General features: G+C 37.3%; 1 protein-coding gene across 2 annotated transcripts; it reads right to left on the minus strand.

Annotated features, from left to right (window-relative positions):
- Nucleotides 1–567: 567 nt before the first annotated feature.
- RBM45 (RNA binding motif protein 45) lies at nt 568–16,618 on the minus strand. 2 transcript variants are annotated; one of them, XM_028122123.2, is made up of 9 exons: nt 16,200–16,618; nt 12,084–12,206; nt 9,861–9,987; nt 7,292–7,414; nt 6,219–6,398; nt 3,092–3,221; nt 2,834–2,918; nt 2,465–2,628; nt 568–768 (listed from the first exon to the last, which is right to left on the minus strand). In XM_028122123.2, the coding sequence occupies exons 1-9, from the start codon at nt 16,497–16,499 to the stop codon at nt 576–578; spliced, it is 1,425 nt and encodes a 474-aa protein (XP_027977924.1). In that variant the 5' UTR covers nt 16,500–16,618; the 3' UTR covers nt 568–575. The 2 variants fall into 2 exon arrangements, with proteins under 2 accessions (XP_027977924.1, XP_027977905.1); XM_028122104.2 differs by having other exon boundaries at nt 16,194–16,618.
- Nucleotides 16,619–17,515: the final 897 nt, after the last annotated feature.

Here is a 17,515-nt window from a genome sequence, read left to right on the forward strand (position 1 = left end):
TGAATGTGTGGTTTTAATGCACAAACTCACAAATACAAGTCCAGAGAAAAACATCTAGGTTCAAAAGGTCCAAAAAGACGTATTATTTGATACTACTTTTTAGACATTTCACTAGTGAGACGTCAAAACACTCTTTATAAAGGTTATTACAAATTACCTTAAGTTATAACTCAAGATATTGACATTAATCCTCTAAGTTAAAAATCTTTAGTACTATTTCAATTTTAAAGTTATATAAACATACGGTAAAAAGTCAAATTCTTAATATTAAAACATTCACAAACAAAAAAACCCACTGTTTAACTTTCTACATTGAAATCTGATTTTATTTTGTAGAAGAGCAAAAGCATTCTCCCAGTAAACACTGAAAACATTTAAGTTTAAAAGTTCAAGTTTAAAAAAAAATATTGTGAAATTAACCCAACCTGTGGTTTTATTAGCCAAGCACTAAGTCACAATGCTTTTAACTGACAACTTCCAAATCCCTAAAAAGAAACTCTATACATATTCCTCTTGCTATAATATTTAGCCAACGTGTTTTTAAAACTCAGACTAAAAAGGGCTTACCTCAAGAATCAGTAAGTTCTTTGTCGTTTGTTAGATTCTTCTCTTGGGGAATCCGCCAGCATAACTTTAAGTCTGACTCCATTTAGGATCTTTCCATGTAAAGTAGTAATGGCATCATTTGCGCTTATTCTATCTGCATATTTGGCATACCCCACGTTTTTTCCTGACACAAGGTAAACTTCGATCAGGTTACCAAAACGACTGAAACAAAGTTAAAAAAAAATCCAATGAAATTGATAAAAATACAACTGTTTAGGTCCAAAAATTGGGGTCCATTCTGGACTCCTCCTCCATTCCTCTCCCCACACCCAATCTTCAAGTCAATCTTCCTTTTCAAACACGTGCTCTATTAGTCAAGTTCTCTTCATTCTCACTCAGGTCTCTTTCCTCATTCAGCTGGTCATTATCTTTTCCTTGGAATGCTCTAATACCTTCCTCACTTGTTCCCCTGCCCTTTGGGCTTGTCCCTCCCTAATCTATTTTCTACCCTGTCTTTCTAGTGACCTTTCTAAAACAGAGATTTGATCATTTCCTCCCTAAAAATCCCATCCAGGGTGAAGACCAACTCCCTAACATAGCTTGTGGGCCTTTCTTGACATGGGCCTTGTCCTCTCCCACTTCACCCTCCCTCCCAGTCTCTCAAATTTCATACTCTAACCATCTCCTTTCACATTCTCTCTTGCAGAAATAACCACCCCTGCCCCCCAAATCCCTGCTTCTCTAGCTAAGTTATTTTTATCTGCCAGGTCTCCATTACACATTGCTTCTTAGAGCTTCAGAAGTAGATGCTCCCCTTAATGTATTTCATAGCCTGGACATTGCTTTTCACAACACCAACCTCACGAGGTTGTAGTATCCTATTCACTTGTTTGTCTCCTACATGAGATTAGCTCTCAGAGGACAAGAACTATTATGTCTTATTTACATCATATCTTTTGTTTACACAATGTCTCTTGCACTTAGCATGATGACTGCCTGGTGCAAAGGAAATGTTCAAGAAATAAACCACATGAATCAGTTAAATAAGTCAAAATATTTGAACTACTAATGTTTTGTGCAGCTCTTCAATGAGCTTCCTATTTTTTTTTTTTTACTTTGCTAACACTGTTATAAGGCAAATAGGAACAAGACCAAAAAGAAAAAAGTTAAGATTAAAGTTCTATTAAAAACACAAAAATAAACAAGAGCCTTCCTTTTTCTACACTTATTATGTACTCTTCCTTACAATCAAGTAATTGTTTACTCAAAATAATCCTTAAGGATCCAACAGAGTGCTGACAAAATAGAAAATGCTACTCTGTTCAGTTGTATTACAATCACTAAGGAAAAGTTATATAAAAAGAATTCTAGAGGAAAGGTTGACACAGATGTATTTTCTATCAAGAAACAAATGATTTGTCCATTTTATGCATGCAATTTTTCAAAACAATACTGTTTTTTTTTTTTAAAGATTTTATTTATTTATTTGACAGAGAGAGAGAGACAGCGAGAGAGGGAACACAAGCAGGGGGAGTGGGAGAGGGACAAGCAGGCTTCCCGCAGAGCAGGGAGCCCGATGCAGGGCTCAATCCCAGGACCCTGGGACCATGACCTGAGCCAAAGGCAGACACTTAACGACTGAGCCACACAGGCGCCCCAAAACAATACTGTTTTATGTCTTCAAAACAAAGTAACAGGAAATTCTGTGTGGAGACTTAAGATGTATAAATAATAAAGAAGAGAAAGAAATCATATATTTTAAAAGGTGATATAAATAAGGAATTTTTTAAACTACAGAACAAATCATTTCTATCTGATAAATATTGGATATAGGAAGTTTCAAGTTTGTGAGAGGGCTTAAATGACTGATTTAAATAAATTATATTATAAACGAAACTTCGTGGAATTGAAATCTTACCAGAATATATCCTCTAATACATCTAAAGGTAAAGGATGAGGATTAAACACGATAAAAAGTCTTTCTTTCACAGGAGTTTCAGGAGGGGCTTTTTTTTTGCACGATGGAAGTACAACATCTGTCTGGATTTGAGGCAACTGTGATCCAGAATTTCCTCCAAATTGCTGTTGAAGAGTTAGGTACAAAATAAGAAAAAGAAAAACTGCACTTTAAGGATTTTAAGCCAAGAGCTAAAGAGATCTATATCATGACTTCTATGTGATCTTGTACTGTAGCTCTGAAAATTTTCTTACATAGGCAATAAACAAAGGCCGCATTTATTTTATAGCCTACTGATGTATGATAGAGGTTAAATTCTTACCTACTTACCAGAAATTGCTGCTGACTTGGGTTATTCCACACCATTGATGCAAGCTGTGCTGCTACCATCTGCGTTGCCATTTTTCTGAGAAGACTAAAGATAAGAACTGATAATTTACAGAAAACTAGAAATACTCAGTCTCTGACCTGTAACTTATTTTGTGTGACTTCCTCACCCAAGAGGTCAACTGCTTCCTATTCTTATTCTTCAAGTCATACCATGTATACCCAAAGCCCTGCTGTAAACCCTCCTGAGATAGTACTTACTCTGTTGCGTTACTCCCATCATCAATGAAGGAAACACCTATCCGATTCCCAGGAGGGTACTGAAACCCATGTAACTTGTATTTTGCATAAATAGCTGATGCTACGTTGAAATACTGAACCACTCCATGACCTAAAACAAAAGTAGAGAACATCAGGAGTTAAAAAGAACACAGGGTACCCAAAGCCTGTCTTGTCACAAAATCAAACAATATAGAAATAGCCTGTAATCACATAACTTGTTAACAGAGAGTCAAATGGGTCAGAAAACAAAGTTTTATTATACATATGTGCAACAGCTATGTTCCTACAAAGTCTAAACCAGATTTTGGCAAAAATATAAACATGATATTTTAAGGAAAATGTGTAATTATTAGAGTAAGTTCTGTCCAATGAATTTAATTTTAGGATATTGGTGTTTCTTATATGATAGATATACCTAAAGCCAAACAGTTTTTCTTTTGAAATCTGCTTTGAAATTTTAAAATTTTCCCTATCATACTGAGTCGGAAATGAAATGAGAATATATAGCCTGATAAAAGCATACAGTCATCAGGCTTGCTGCAGTGCTAGAGAAAGGAAAAGTGTTATTTATGAAAAAGAAAACGTAGGGAACAGAGGCTCTCAGATTAGAAGTCACATATTTCACATTTCTTTGGCGAGCTTTCAGCTAAGGAAATAGATTTCAATTCAGGAGGGTGATGCTGTAGTGGGGGGATAATTTTATACTGGTGTCCATATGTGGACAGCCTTGTAACACAACCAAAAAGTTTTCATGATATATAACCCATATGTATAATATAATATAATATAATATAATATAATATAATATAATATAACATAGATATATAACCGATATATACAGTATAACCCACTTGAGGAAAAACACTGCTATAATTTCATGTTCCTTTCTAAACCCAAGCACCCCAACATTTTAATGAAAATAAAATTCAGATAGCAAATGAACATATAAAACTCACAGAACTCTATGATGATACCTCTATTAATAAAAAGGTGCCCCAAAACACATATATTTATTTATCAGACACATTCAACCAGAGAAATGATAAAGAAGGTAAAGGAACAAATACATTTCAACATACCAGATAAAAGGGAAAGAAATACAAAAAAAATAGAATTATACATAATAACGAATGTGCCAAAAAACACAAAGTGTGTGCCTTAGAGTCAGAATAAAGAATGATAGTCTAAGGTTGGGTTAGGGTTGGAGATGGTCTAAAGTAGGCTCAGATGGGTAGTCGTGCTAAGAGACCAGCGCTGGGTAGAGTAATAGTAAGTGCAAGTGTCTGTGTGAAAAGTGGCACCACTCCAGGCCTGCCAGCCCGATGACCTGACTCACTTTCCTACTTCCCCTTACATCCATAACACCCTGAAAGGACTAAATCGAGTGTATCTATAGTACTAGAAGAGATGCCAAGTATGACTTCTCTATACCACCTCTCCAATTCTCTAAACAAACCAATAAGCTCTTGAGATTTCCTGAGTGCCTACTATGTGCCAGGACTTGCAATAGGTATTTTACATACAGCATTTCTAATTCTTATCTAACCTTGGCATAGAAGGTATTAATAATCCTCTTTTACAGATGAAGAAAGAGAGATTCAGAAAGGATAAGCAAACTGCCAAGGTCTCAGAGCTACATGCCAGTGCTGGGATTTGCATTTTGAGTCTAATGTGAAATGGAATGCCAACCATTTTCCATTATGCCACAATAACTCCATTTTCAAAAAGCCTTAAAAAATTATGAAGATGGTTAAGCCAACACTAGATATTAGGTTTAACCAATTAACTAGTTAATAAGTTCAAATGGCTATTAGAGCCTTGCTTCAGATTTTTAAAAAAGATCTTATTTATTTATTTGAGAGAGAGAACACAAGTGGGCAGGGAGAGGGAGAGGGAGAAGCAGACTCCCCACTTAACAGGGAGCCCGACATGGGGCTTGATCCCAGGACCGTGAGATCAAGACCTGAACCAAAGGCAGACGCTCAACTAACTGAGCCACCCAGGTGCCTCAGAGCCTTGCTATAATTAAGACTGGGAAGAAGTAGAGAGAGAAGTAGAGCAATTAGATAGCTTGAAATGAAGGGAAGGAGTTTCATTTTGAGGCATAAAACAGGGCGCCTGGGTGGCTCAGTTGGTTAAGTGACTGCCCTCGGCTCAGGTCATGATCCTGGAGTCCCTGGATCGAGTCCCCACATTGGGCTCCCTGCTTGGCAGGGAGTCTGCTTCTCCCTCTGACCCTCCCCCCTCTCATGTGCTCTCTCTCTCTCTCATTCTCTCTCTGTCAAATAAATAAAATCTTTAAAAAAACAAACAAACAAACAAACAAAAAAGAGAGATACGGACGAGGAGGACGCTTTAAGGGTTTTAGAACTTCGCCTAGGGGTGCCTGGGTGGCTCAGTCGTTAAGCATCTGCCTTCAGCTCAGGTCATGATCCCAGGGTCCTGGGATCAAGCCCCGCATCGGGCTCCCTGCTCGGCGGGAAGCCTGCTTCTCCCTCTCCCACTCCCCCTGCTTGTGTTCCCTCTCTCGCTGTGTCTCTCTCTGTCAAATAAATAAAAATCTTTAAAAAAAAAAAAAAAAGAACTTCGCCTAGCATTAATCAGGAGTACAGGGACCCCATCCTGAGGTATTTTGGTTGTACAACTGGAAAGAGAGAACACTCTATATTGTGGGAGTTAAAATATTCTTTAAAAATAAATGACTTGGGGCGCCTGGGTGGCTCAGTCGTTAAGCATCTGCCTTCGGCTCAGGTCATGGTCCCAGGGTCCTGGGATCGAGCCCTACATCGGGTTCCCGCTCGGTGGGAAGCCTGCTTCTCCCTCTCCCACTCCCCCTGCTTGTGTTCCCTCTCTCGCTGTGTCTCTCTCTGTCAAATAAATAAATAAATTCTTTAAAAAAATAAATAAATAAAAATAAATGACTTGTATAAAGGACATATATTCTCAGGGGTTTATTTACTAAGGTATCATTGTATTTGAAAGTTTAAAGCGGAGAAAAAGAAAACATAAAGTTGTCACAGAAAGAGTATCTGACATAAGAAGTGCACTGGAGAAAAGACATTTTAACAAAACACAGTATATTAAAAAATAATAGACATTATTTTACCATAATTAGAATAAGGATCTCGTTGAACTTCGCAGTATTCCAATCCTGGTACTATATCAAAAATACTGAAAAGCTGCTCTTCAGTGAAAGGAACTCTTGATACAACTGACAGGCGTTTGGAGATAGCTTCTTGGCCTCTGTTGTCATTCTTGTCAAAACTTGAATACTCAGATTGTTGTTCTCCAACAATATAAAAAAAGTATATCTTTTAATTTCTATACATTCAACATTTTAGGTACAAGTAAGATGAGCTGTCATTCAGTCCATTGCATTGGACCAAGGCACTGTATTTTGTAGTATGTTCTTGGGCATTAGCACTATCAGAGGGACCAATGGTGAAAAAACAGACAACTCTTCCCACTCCCCTGCCTTTGACACAGAAATATAAGCAGAAATGTGTAGTCTAACTTCAGAGGAATATGTTTAGTATGCAAAACTGCAAAATATGGTACGAGTTTCACCTAAAAGAAAGTTTATGCCAAATAACCTTTATAGGACTTACTTCCATCACTCATTTCTCCCTTTGGCTAACTTCTACTTTCGTCATTCCTCTCCTTTCTCTAGCCCTAATTTTAAAGCAGCAGTACCTTAGGGATAAATCTTAGGACTCACACTGAGGGAGTATCAGGATAGGTATCTCATACTTTTTGGTCCTACACAAAAGCAGAAGCTCACTCAAAAAAAGTGGCAGTGATGCAGTTTAGTATTTAGATAATACATAACTAACCATAGAAAACTATAATTGGAATTATTATTTTTTCCTATTACACATAGAAATATATAATTATATATAACATAAACATATAACTATATTTGTTATACATAAAATATAATAATATAAATAAATTTATATAATAATTTCCAATTACAGTTTTCTGTTACACATAGTGTTAGATACTAGTTACGCAAGTGTTAAATATTAAGACCGTGAGGAGTCATGACAAACTTCTCAAAAAACCCCATATTAACTTTTATTCACTAAGTAAGATTTACAGACTAAAGAATATTTTATGAAATCCAAATCCAATTGTATATACTACTTATACTATTAAAATAAAGGATAGCTTACTCACCAAATGGAAACATATTAACTCTAGGTTCATGTCCCAATGTCTCCTGCCTCATGTTACTATAATAGTCTTGTTCCGAGGATTCAGATGCTTTATTTTTAGGTTCAGCCAAGATTGCCCTAAAACCTGAAAAAGAGAATCTATGACTTTCAAACTTCATAGCAAATTTAACACACCTGCAAATATACTTTATTGCTATGCTTGACTTAGCTTTTAACTGTAATTGTATAAAACAAAATCTATACAAGGGCCATCTGCACCAGACCTACTTCTTGGCTTTTTGGAAGATGGCAAAGAATAAATAAAAAGCGCAAGAATCTCAAGTTATGGGTCAATGTAGACATGAAAGATCAGCAATTCTATCTTATCCTTTCCAGTCTCCCCGCTATTACAAAAAATATCATGGCTCGTTCTCCCTGGTTCAACATCAAAATCCTATAGGGCTCTTTACATTCAACCTGTTAGCAAGACTCTTCCTTTGAAATACACTTACAAGATGTTATCTTTTACTCCAATTTCTTTGCCTTTGTTTCTAAGTCAGATTCCCTTCAATTAATTACAACTCTTTAAGTGGTCTCTTTGCCTCTGGATCAAAGGTTTTAAGTAGGGGCTCAAAGATGGGCTTCAAAAAGTGGGAAGGTTCCATGAACTCTCTGAAACTTTAAACAAAATGTTTATGTATATGTGCATATGGGCATATTTCAAAGGAGAAGGTTCATAGCTTTCAACATACTATGCAGTGGCTCGTAAAAGGATAAAACCAGTCACTTTGAATTCTTTCTCTGGAAATCCATCCTTGAAACTGTGGTTAGATCAACTGTCCTAATAGTTATTTTTCTCCTTTTAAAACAATCTACAAGAATCCTAACTGAGGTTGAACTGTTTATAACCTCCCATATATGATGCCAATGTATCTAGTTAACTTTGTCTCCTAATTTCTCAACAGGATTATTACGCTTTCTTCAGACTGTTCCTTTCACAGTATTAAGCAAAGACATGTTTACTCCTAGCTCTGTGCCTTTGCTAAAACTGCTCTCACCCTCTGTCCTGCCTACTCTATACCAGATGTCAATCTTACCTCTAGAGGTGTTCTCATGCTCACAGTGCACTTGTTTCTCACCACTGTTGGACCATACCACACATTTTCTAACATTTTCTCATTTGGCAAATTTTTATTGAGTCTATTAAAAATGGCAGTATCTTTGATAGAGATCTCAATAAATCTTTATAGAGGGCCTATAACTAACTGTACTAGGTACTAGGAATGACAGAAACAGACAAATAAAACATACTCCCTGCTTTCAAAGAGCCTTTTAAAAATTCTTTTATTCTTTTTTTTTTTTAAATATTTTATTTATTTATTTGACAGAGACAGACACAGCGAGATAGGGAACACAAGCAAGGGGAGTGAGAGAGGGAGAAGCAGGCTTCCCGTGGAGCAGGGAGCCCGATGCAGGGCTCGATCCCAGGACCCTGGGATCATGACCTGAGCTGAAGGCAGCCGCCTAACGACTGAGCCACCCAGGCGTCCCTCTTCTATTATTCTTTAACTATTTTTTGTCTATTAGATTTTGGCTACCCAATATAATTAAATTCCTTAAAAGCTATATATTTATTCCCTTTGTATCTTTTTACTTAACATATTGCTGAGTATACCATAGGTACTCAATTAATGCTGGTTGACTGAGAAATTTAGAAGGATCTGAGAGGAAATTTTGGTATGTATCTTAAGGTCATTTAAGGAGGGCACGTTCTGCATGGAGCACTGGGTGTTATACGAAAACAGTGAATCGTGGATCACTACATCAAAAACTAATGATGTATTGTATGGTGACTAACATAACATAATAAAATAAAAAAAAAGAATTCTACTGATTAGCAATAATTCTTTCCAGTACATATAGATCTTTATAATATCCTAAAACCTACTAATTATTCCTCATTTCTCAAGGTCAATATAACCAGGAGTATGACAACAAAGGATATTTTCCTTGGCTTCTTTAAAATTCTTATTCTTCATTATATATATACCAGCAATAGCAAAAGATCCAATTAATATCACTCTAGCTCACAATTAACCCAATATATATTTAGTTACCTATGTGGCAAATATTACACTAAGTCTCAACCTTAACCTTTATGTTTATTAGTATATACTTAATTCTATTTAAGGTTTAGGTTAAATATGAACAAATATAACAGAAAACTGGAGTTCTTTTTTTTAATATAAAGAAAAAATATTCTTTAAAAAAGCCTGAAAGGGTAAGTCAATTTTTTAATACTTAAAAATTTTAAATTACTATAGAAATAATAACCAAAATGTGGCAACATATTTTCACTTATTAAATTAATGCAATTGCTCATATTTCTCTTCAGGACAGTGCCTCAATGAAAACTTAATCACAGCCCCCAAATAATTTTCATCTTAGGTATATACATATATTTAAACTCCCATTGCTAGGATTAAATTAGCAGGTATGGTTATTAGCAAAACCAAGTGTTAAATTCAGTTATTTAGAATAATTAAAAGTTTTTAAGAAGTCTTTAATATGTTAAATGAACATATCCTTACTTCGATCACAGTTTTCTATTGCTTGGGCAGCTTGTGATGGTTTTAAGTATCGAACATAACCCAAACCTTTACTTTCTCCAGTTACTTTATTCTTAATAATGCTGCAATACTCGATATCTCCATACACCTATGAGAGTTAAAAGAAATGATCTTAGAGGAGTCAAAATCAATAACTGAACAGATTATTTCAGAACTTAAAGTTTATTTGTGTCCCTTATTGGCAAAACTAGAAATGAGAATTAGAATTTACAGCCATTTTTAATAACAGAATCCAAATGTCACAAACTAATGAGGCACTAGAAAAAAAACCATACTAACGATACAGGCAAATAATAACCAAAATAATGATGATTTTCATTTTCATCTTCTGAGCATTTGCTTTACATATATTATCTTACTGCTACAAAAGTCCTTTAAGGATATATGTATAATATGTATGTGTGTATGTATATATGTATGTATATGTATATATACACAATATATTATAATTTGTATATCTATATATATTATATTATTTCACAGACAAGGAAACTGGGTCTTTGAGAAATCAAATAATTTGCCCATGTCATGGAGGGCGAGTAAGAATGTGTACATGGTTTGGAAAGCTCCAAAGTCTTGCTCAGTGGTGATTACAAGGTGGAATTGAACCTTCCATATTCAAATCTTAGTTCAGTCCCTTATGAACTGAGTAGTTTAGTTATCTTCTCTGTGCCTATCTCTTTACCTGTTAAAAGGGGCTAAAAGTTGTACCTACTTCAAAGGGTTATTTTAAGAGTTAAATGAACTAATAGACCTAAAGGGTCTGGGACACACTAAACATTAGCTACAGCTGTCTGCCTTCTAACAGGACATAACTGATTATGTATTCTTTTGAAGAGGAGCCTCTCAAAGTGTATCACTAAAACACACTGACGTACTCAGAAAGTCAATTCTCTATGTGAAAAATATGGGTAAAAGTTTACTTTTAATGTTGGTAGAAATATGGGATATAAATTCTTAGTATTTATTTTTTTAAAGATTTTATTTATTTATTATTTAGAGAGAGACAGTATGTGTGTGTGAGCAGGGGGAGGGGCAGAGAGGGAGAGAGAAAATCTCCAGCGGACTCTGAGCTGAGTGTGGAGCCATATGCAGGGCTCCACCTCACGACCCTGAGATCATGACCTGAGCCAAAATCAAGAGTCAGATGCTTAACCAACTGAGCCACCCAGGTGTCCCCTTAGTGTTTATTTTTTATTTTATAAAAGTCTCACATAACCACTTAGCTACTTAATTATTATACATTTGGATAAAAATGTCATATTTGTTCACTCAGAAAAAGATAAAAATTTATAAATATATAAGATAAAAACTTCTTTCTTACTATTGGAAGAAGTATGGAATATATATTTTTGGTAGTTGTTATTTTTGAGATATTTTATTCAACTCTTATTTGGGGTAGGACAGAGAAAGTTTGAAAATTACTTTTCACTGTTTCTTTTCTTTCTTGCTTGTTGCCCACCTGATTCATAATGTTGGGAAACTTAGTAGAAAAAGGATAAAAAATTACAACTTAAAACAATTTAAGAATTGCTTTTTAATAATTTTTGTGATATCACATATATAAAAATCAATGGCTAAAAAGAGATTTAAAATTCTCTTCAAATTTCATGGACTATAATCTTGCTATATGGTTCAGAGCTGTAGTTTTTTTTTCCTTTTAATAGAACTCCTTCAAAGGCTTAATTTTAGGACAAAAATTCTATAAAGGATGAGCCTTTCTGCGAATAAGTACATCTACCTGCCACAAGCTTATAATCAATACTAGATAATACAGTTGACACACTCAGGCTTCCTTGACTCCCCTCTATATGAGAGCAACAGAGTGGTGAGAGGGTCCTTGGAAAGTGTAAAGACCAAGAGCAGGTTCCACCACCTACAAGGTATGCGACCTAATTTAAAACTCCGGGCTTTATACTTTATTTTCCTGAATCTGTGTTTTCCTTTTATGGGGGAAAATACCATCATTAATATTTCCCAGTTTTTATGTTTTTTTTTAAGTTAGTTTATTCTAAGTTTAATATTTTAAAACTAGATGGAAATAGATGATTTAAAAACAGTTCCTTAATTCTCTACCACCAATCTAATCATCTAACTCAAACAACACTTAAGATTTAATAACCATACAACCAATTTAGGATTGTAAGTTACCACAGATGCTAGCTGATTAGAAAACATAAGTACCTTAAATTTTTCCCGCAGATCTTCTTCTGTGTAGGACTTTGGTATCATAACAAATATTCTCGTAAGTTCTTCATCTTCAACATCGCGGTGACTTCCAGATGATCGGGACTGAGCAATGAAAACCTAAGAAACAAACAAAATCCAAAAAATAATATAAAAAAAATCAGTTAACTGCTTTCCTATTTCTTAAGTATACTTACTTCATTATTAGTGTGAGATTCATGTTAGGTTAAACACAATGTAATAGCGTTTTGTCAAAAGTTTTTTTAAAGCAATCTTTACTGCAATGACATTTTATATGAGATAATACCAATGTCTGCATTTATTTTTGCACTTTTGTCTGCCAAGAGGAAGTCAGTGCATTGAAAAAGAATGTATACTCTGTAGTTGCTGAACAGTGTCTAATAAATGCCAATTACAGTTGATTGACTGTATTATTTAAATACAGTTTTTACTGATTTTGTCTAGTTGTTTTATCAGATACTAAGAGAGGAGTATAAAAACCTGATAGCAAATTTATCTTTCTCCTTTTAATTCTATCAGTAATGCTTCATGTATTTTGAAGCTGTATTACTGGCTGCATAAACATGTGGGATTGTTATGTACTTTTTGACTGATATTCTTATTCCTATGAGATTGCCCTATCTCTGTTAATACTCTTTGTGTTGAAGACCATTTTGTATGACATCACACAAGCTTTTTCTTTTTTTTTTAAATATTTTACTTATTTATTTGACAAAGAGAGAGATAGTGAGAGCAGGAACACAAGCAGGGGCAGTGGGAGAGGGAGAGGGAGAAGCAGGCCTCCCATGGAGCAAGGAGCCCGATGCGGGGATCATGACCTGAGCCGAAGGCAGACGCTTAACGACTGAGCCACCCAGGCGCCCCTCACACAAGCTTTTTCTATCCTTTGACTTTCAACCACTTTGTATCTTTATGTCTCTTTTAAATAGTATTTAGTTTGGTCTTTCTTTTTTTATAAATCCTGATAATCTCTGCCTTTAATTGGCACATTAAGTCTACTTATGTTTAATGTAATTATTGATATAGCTGGGTTTAAGTCTAGAATGTCATTATTTTTAATTGTTTTCTTCTAATATTAACCTTTAAAAAAGGTAACATAACCATATTCTGGATCATCTTAGGGACCATCCAAATTATTTATGTGAGCAAGAAAATGCACAGGACTACCTGACGCTCCATTTTCTACTATTAGCAATTTAGTTTTACTGAAACATCAACTGTGACATTAGATTACTTAGATTTTTTACTTGGATTATGATACTAGGTTGTTACTTATTACTTTATAAAACTGTTTTGGTTTTATATTATCCTAGAGGAATGTTAAAATCTCTAATTAGGATTGTGGATTTGTACAGAGCTATAAGGATAAGAATTTTAATGACTAGTTTTGTTTTTTTATAAATTGAAGATGTAATAAAATTAATATAAATCACCACACAAAGCCCTTAAGGTTTCTTTTTTCTTCTACTTTAAAGGGAGGGCTGTATACCATTCAAGTATGAGAAAACCTCAACTTATGGAATTCCAGAGTAGGAGGCAGCAACCCAAAGGACAGAGAACTTATAAAGCCATGGGATTTCAAAAGTATGAAACAGAAGATCATATGTTTGCTTAGAAAACAGCTGTCATAGAGGTATAGGACCTCGTTGACAAGATACAGCTGGAGACATATTCCTAGAGTCTACTGTTACTTCAATAAACTTACACTAGCAGTGTATGAGGTTATTAGTAACAGAGTACTGAGCAATACAGAAACGACCCACTAGAAAGTCAGTCTAGTGGACGTATCACTAATGAATGATCAATAGAAAAATAAAATAGGAAACCTTTACGAATATGGGAAGATACTGGGGGAAAAGAAAGAGACTCAAGTTAAGATTTGAGACTGGAGGTGTCATCAGATCACAAATTTCTAAATTTTAGAAGTCTAGAGTGTTTCAAATTTCCAATAAGGCAGGCAGCGTCTGAGCAGAACACATGTATAATAATTAACCACCTAATGGAGATTTCTCCTGAGACTTTATGTTCAGACTACAGACTAAATAAGAGGCATTCTTGCAAAGCTGAAAACCAAAACTTTACCACTTTCCTCCAGATAATGTAGTTGGTCACAGAATAACTCTTACTTAGCCAATCTTTCCTGGCTGCAGGCCCAGGGCTATAATTTTCTTATGTGTCTTATAGATCCTTTGGAACTTTGCAAAAGCAAACTACATGAGAAAAGTTGAAGCTGAATTAATTTAACGGGAAATACAGAGAAAACAAAAAGAAACACAAAGAAACTACATTCCAGTGAAAGACAGACCAAACTGAACCTGCTGAAGAATGAACTTAGACTGTCTAGCTCGATCCTGTAGTGCAACAAACTTCTGGGTGAAACTAAGTGGACCAAAACGTGGAAAACAACTTAAACTTGAATTATTTTGGGGAGTACCTTCTCTGCGGCTAAAAGGGAGGGTACATTTCAGTGATGGGACTTTTACTTCTCTTGTAGGAATTTAATTAAGGAAAGGGGATTATATAGGTTTGAGATTTGGGGCACTTTTTGGGTTGCCCACAGAGCTCTGGTTATACTCAAAAGTATAAAAAAAACCCTGGGCTAATTTAATTAGAAGGAGATACAAATCACCAATCTAGGACAGGAGTCAGCAAACCACAGCTTCCTGTTTTTCTACAGCCCATGATCTAAAAATTGTTTTTACATTTTTAAAGGGCTGTTAAAAACACCGAACATGTCACAGAGACTGTATGTGGCTCACAACACCTAAAATATTTACTATCTGTCCTCCTACAGAAAAAGTTTGTCAACCCCTGATCTAGCATATGCTGTTGCCTTACAATTCATTTTATTGATGATCTGTTCTGCTCCATTTCAGAGAGTTGGGGAGGTGGAAATAAAGGGAATGTCTATGGTGGTCTACTGTATTGCTGGTATACTCCTATGCTCCTTCTCTTTTGTGGATGGAGATATAGGGAAGACCTCAGAGACTGAAATATCTTTTAGTCTTTCATTTATGTCAGTATTAATAATATTCTTACCAGTTTTCTGTAGTAAATGGGAGGAATAAAAGGGGGAAAAAAAGTCGAGGGAAAAGAGAATTTTGTGGAAGTCTCCAACAGAATTACATACACAGCAACTATTTCTACAGGACAGGTGAGGGTACAGTTTAAGCAACTGTCAGATAGATCCTCAGGATTGGGTCCTGAACTGAGTTCACTGCCAGTAAGGAATGACATTTTGGCTACTACTGACCATAAGGATATATTGAGGGCCTACCTTTTGCCAAGCACTGTGCTAAAAGCATAGATAAAGTCAAATAACTCTCAAAATCACCCTTCCTGCCACATGTCAGTTATCTTAATTTTACACAAGTGTGGAAAGAATATAAATACCTCCAGGGTGAACCAAGAGTATACAAAGAAGCATTTAATAACAATACCACTACACTACCATCACAATAATTTGGCTCTTCTTAAGGCAGTTTACTTTGGTTGCTTTCAAAGAAAAGTGGCAATAACAAAACGTATGCCATTACTACTTTCACAAAGAGGGCTTAGTTAAGAGGATTTTTAAAAATCACAATGGTGTGACAAATATACAATAGCAGCAGTTTTAGTCACCTTGACTCAAACATTATATACATGTACACTTTCGTCTGGTACTGGGCAAACGCCCAACACCAGAGAGGCCACAGTTTAATACACCTTTATCAAGTTGTTAAGCTCAGTACCAACCTGAAGAAAAGCAAAAAAAAAAAAAAAAATCTGTTTTTATACATGGTACACGGGGTTATGAGAGAGGCGGTTCAGAGGTGGGCCGTGGAGTCCGGAGCTGCGTAGTGGTGACGGCCGGAGTGGAGGGAGGCCCAGTCAGCTCTGCAGCTGAAGTCGGGGCGGACGTTCTTTCCGCACCGTCCAAACCCCCGCACCCCTCTCTCGAACGCCATCCTCCCGCCCCCGGAATGCCAGGCGCTGCCCAGTACGCCCCAAAGAGGTGCTGTACTACCCCGACCCCACGCTGACACAGCTTCAGGTGCAGGGAGGCCCCATCCCTTCCCACTCCCGCGGGTACCCCAACCCCGGCACCTGCACCTTGATGGGCTTGGTGTCATTGGGGCTGAGGCATTGGCCGTGCATCTCCTCCATGGCCCTGCAGGCCTGCGAGCTGCGGGCGAACTTGACGAAGGCGATGCCCTTGGACTCCTTGGTGTGCTTGTCCCGCACCACCCAGATGTCCTGGATCTCGCCGAAGGGCGAGAAGCGCTCCCTCAGCACCGACTCGGGAGTGTACTTGCTGATCACCAGAAAGATGCGGCTGTTGGGGGGCTCGTCCAGGCTGTCCACACCCGGCCGGAAGCCTCCGCCGCTCGCACAGCTGCCTGCTTCGTCCATGGTGCTCCACCCCGGCGCGGGAGCCAGGCCCGGGTCCCCTTCAGGTCTCCTCCTTTCCGCCGCGCCCGCCACCGCCGCTTTGCACACCCAGCCGTTGTGGGTCCGGCGCTCCGCTTCCGGAAGACGCAAGAGTCGGGCGCCTGGCGCGGTCCGGCAGTGCCTGGTGCCAGCTTCCGGGGAGCTGCCTGCAGCGCCCCCTAGCGGTCCGGGGGGTAGGGAGACCGACCCAGTCCGGGAGTCCAATCCCGCGGAAAGGAGGCTCAAACTCAGGTGTGCCATCCGCATTCCCTGTGGCCAGAACAGCCCTGTGTGGTGCACAGGCTTTCCCAGCGCTGGCTTCATTCCCATCCCTAGAGCCCAAGCATTCTTCCCCCAAAGTTTGCCATCTTGGTCATAAGCTCAATCGAAGACCATTACAGGATAAAGTTAAAAACCCTATAGCCTTTAGAGCTATAAAGAACTTCTGAGATAATCCAATTCCAGCCTCATTTGTTGAGAAAATTGGGGTGAGGAAATCGAGGCCCTTGGAATAGCCAAAGATAATAGGGGTACAAATAACAGAGCCAAAACCAGAACCATCTCTGTCCGCTGATCTGCTCAACTCCCACAGGCACCCCTGGGGATTTGAAGGCTGAAAGGGTGGACTGCTCAGCTCTAGGACTAAGAGAAATCTTAATGGCAAGCAAAGTGGGAATGCATACTTACTTCTAAGACTTCTGTTATAGGAGACTTGAGGAGAGGTAGTGGGAAACTAGGAGAAATCCAGAAACAAGATCTGGATTTTGTAGTGGAATTAGAATAAAATGAAAAGAATGAAACAGAAAAGTGGTCCAGGAGCAGAGCTCTTTGAAAGTTCAAGTCCAGGCTGCTAAGATCTGGGTTGCTTTGAACTTAAACAGATAAATACTATTTATTGTGTGCCACCTGCGTGTCAGCTCTGTGTAAGGAGCTAGACACAACAATAAGGAAAAGGAAAAACATGATCCCTGCCCTCAGAGAGCTTTCTTTCTATTGTG

Source organism: Eumetopias jubatus, unplaced genomic scaffold (genome assembly GCF_037043125.1).
Source record: "Eumetopias jubatus isolate StellerSeaLion01/CBP00866 unplaced genomic scaffold, mEumJub1_p1.0 scaffold_3, whole genome shotgun sequence".
NCBI lineage: Eukaryota > Metazoa > Chordata > Mammalia > Carnivora > Otariidae > Eumetopias > Eumetopias jubatus.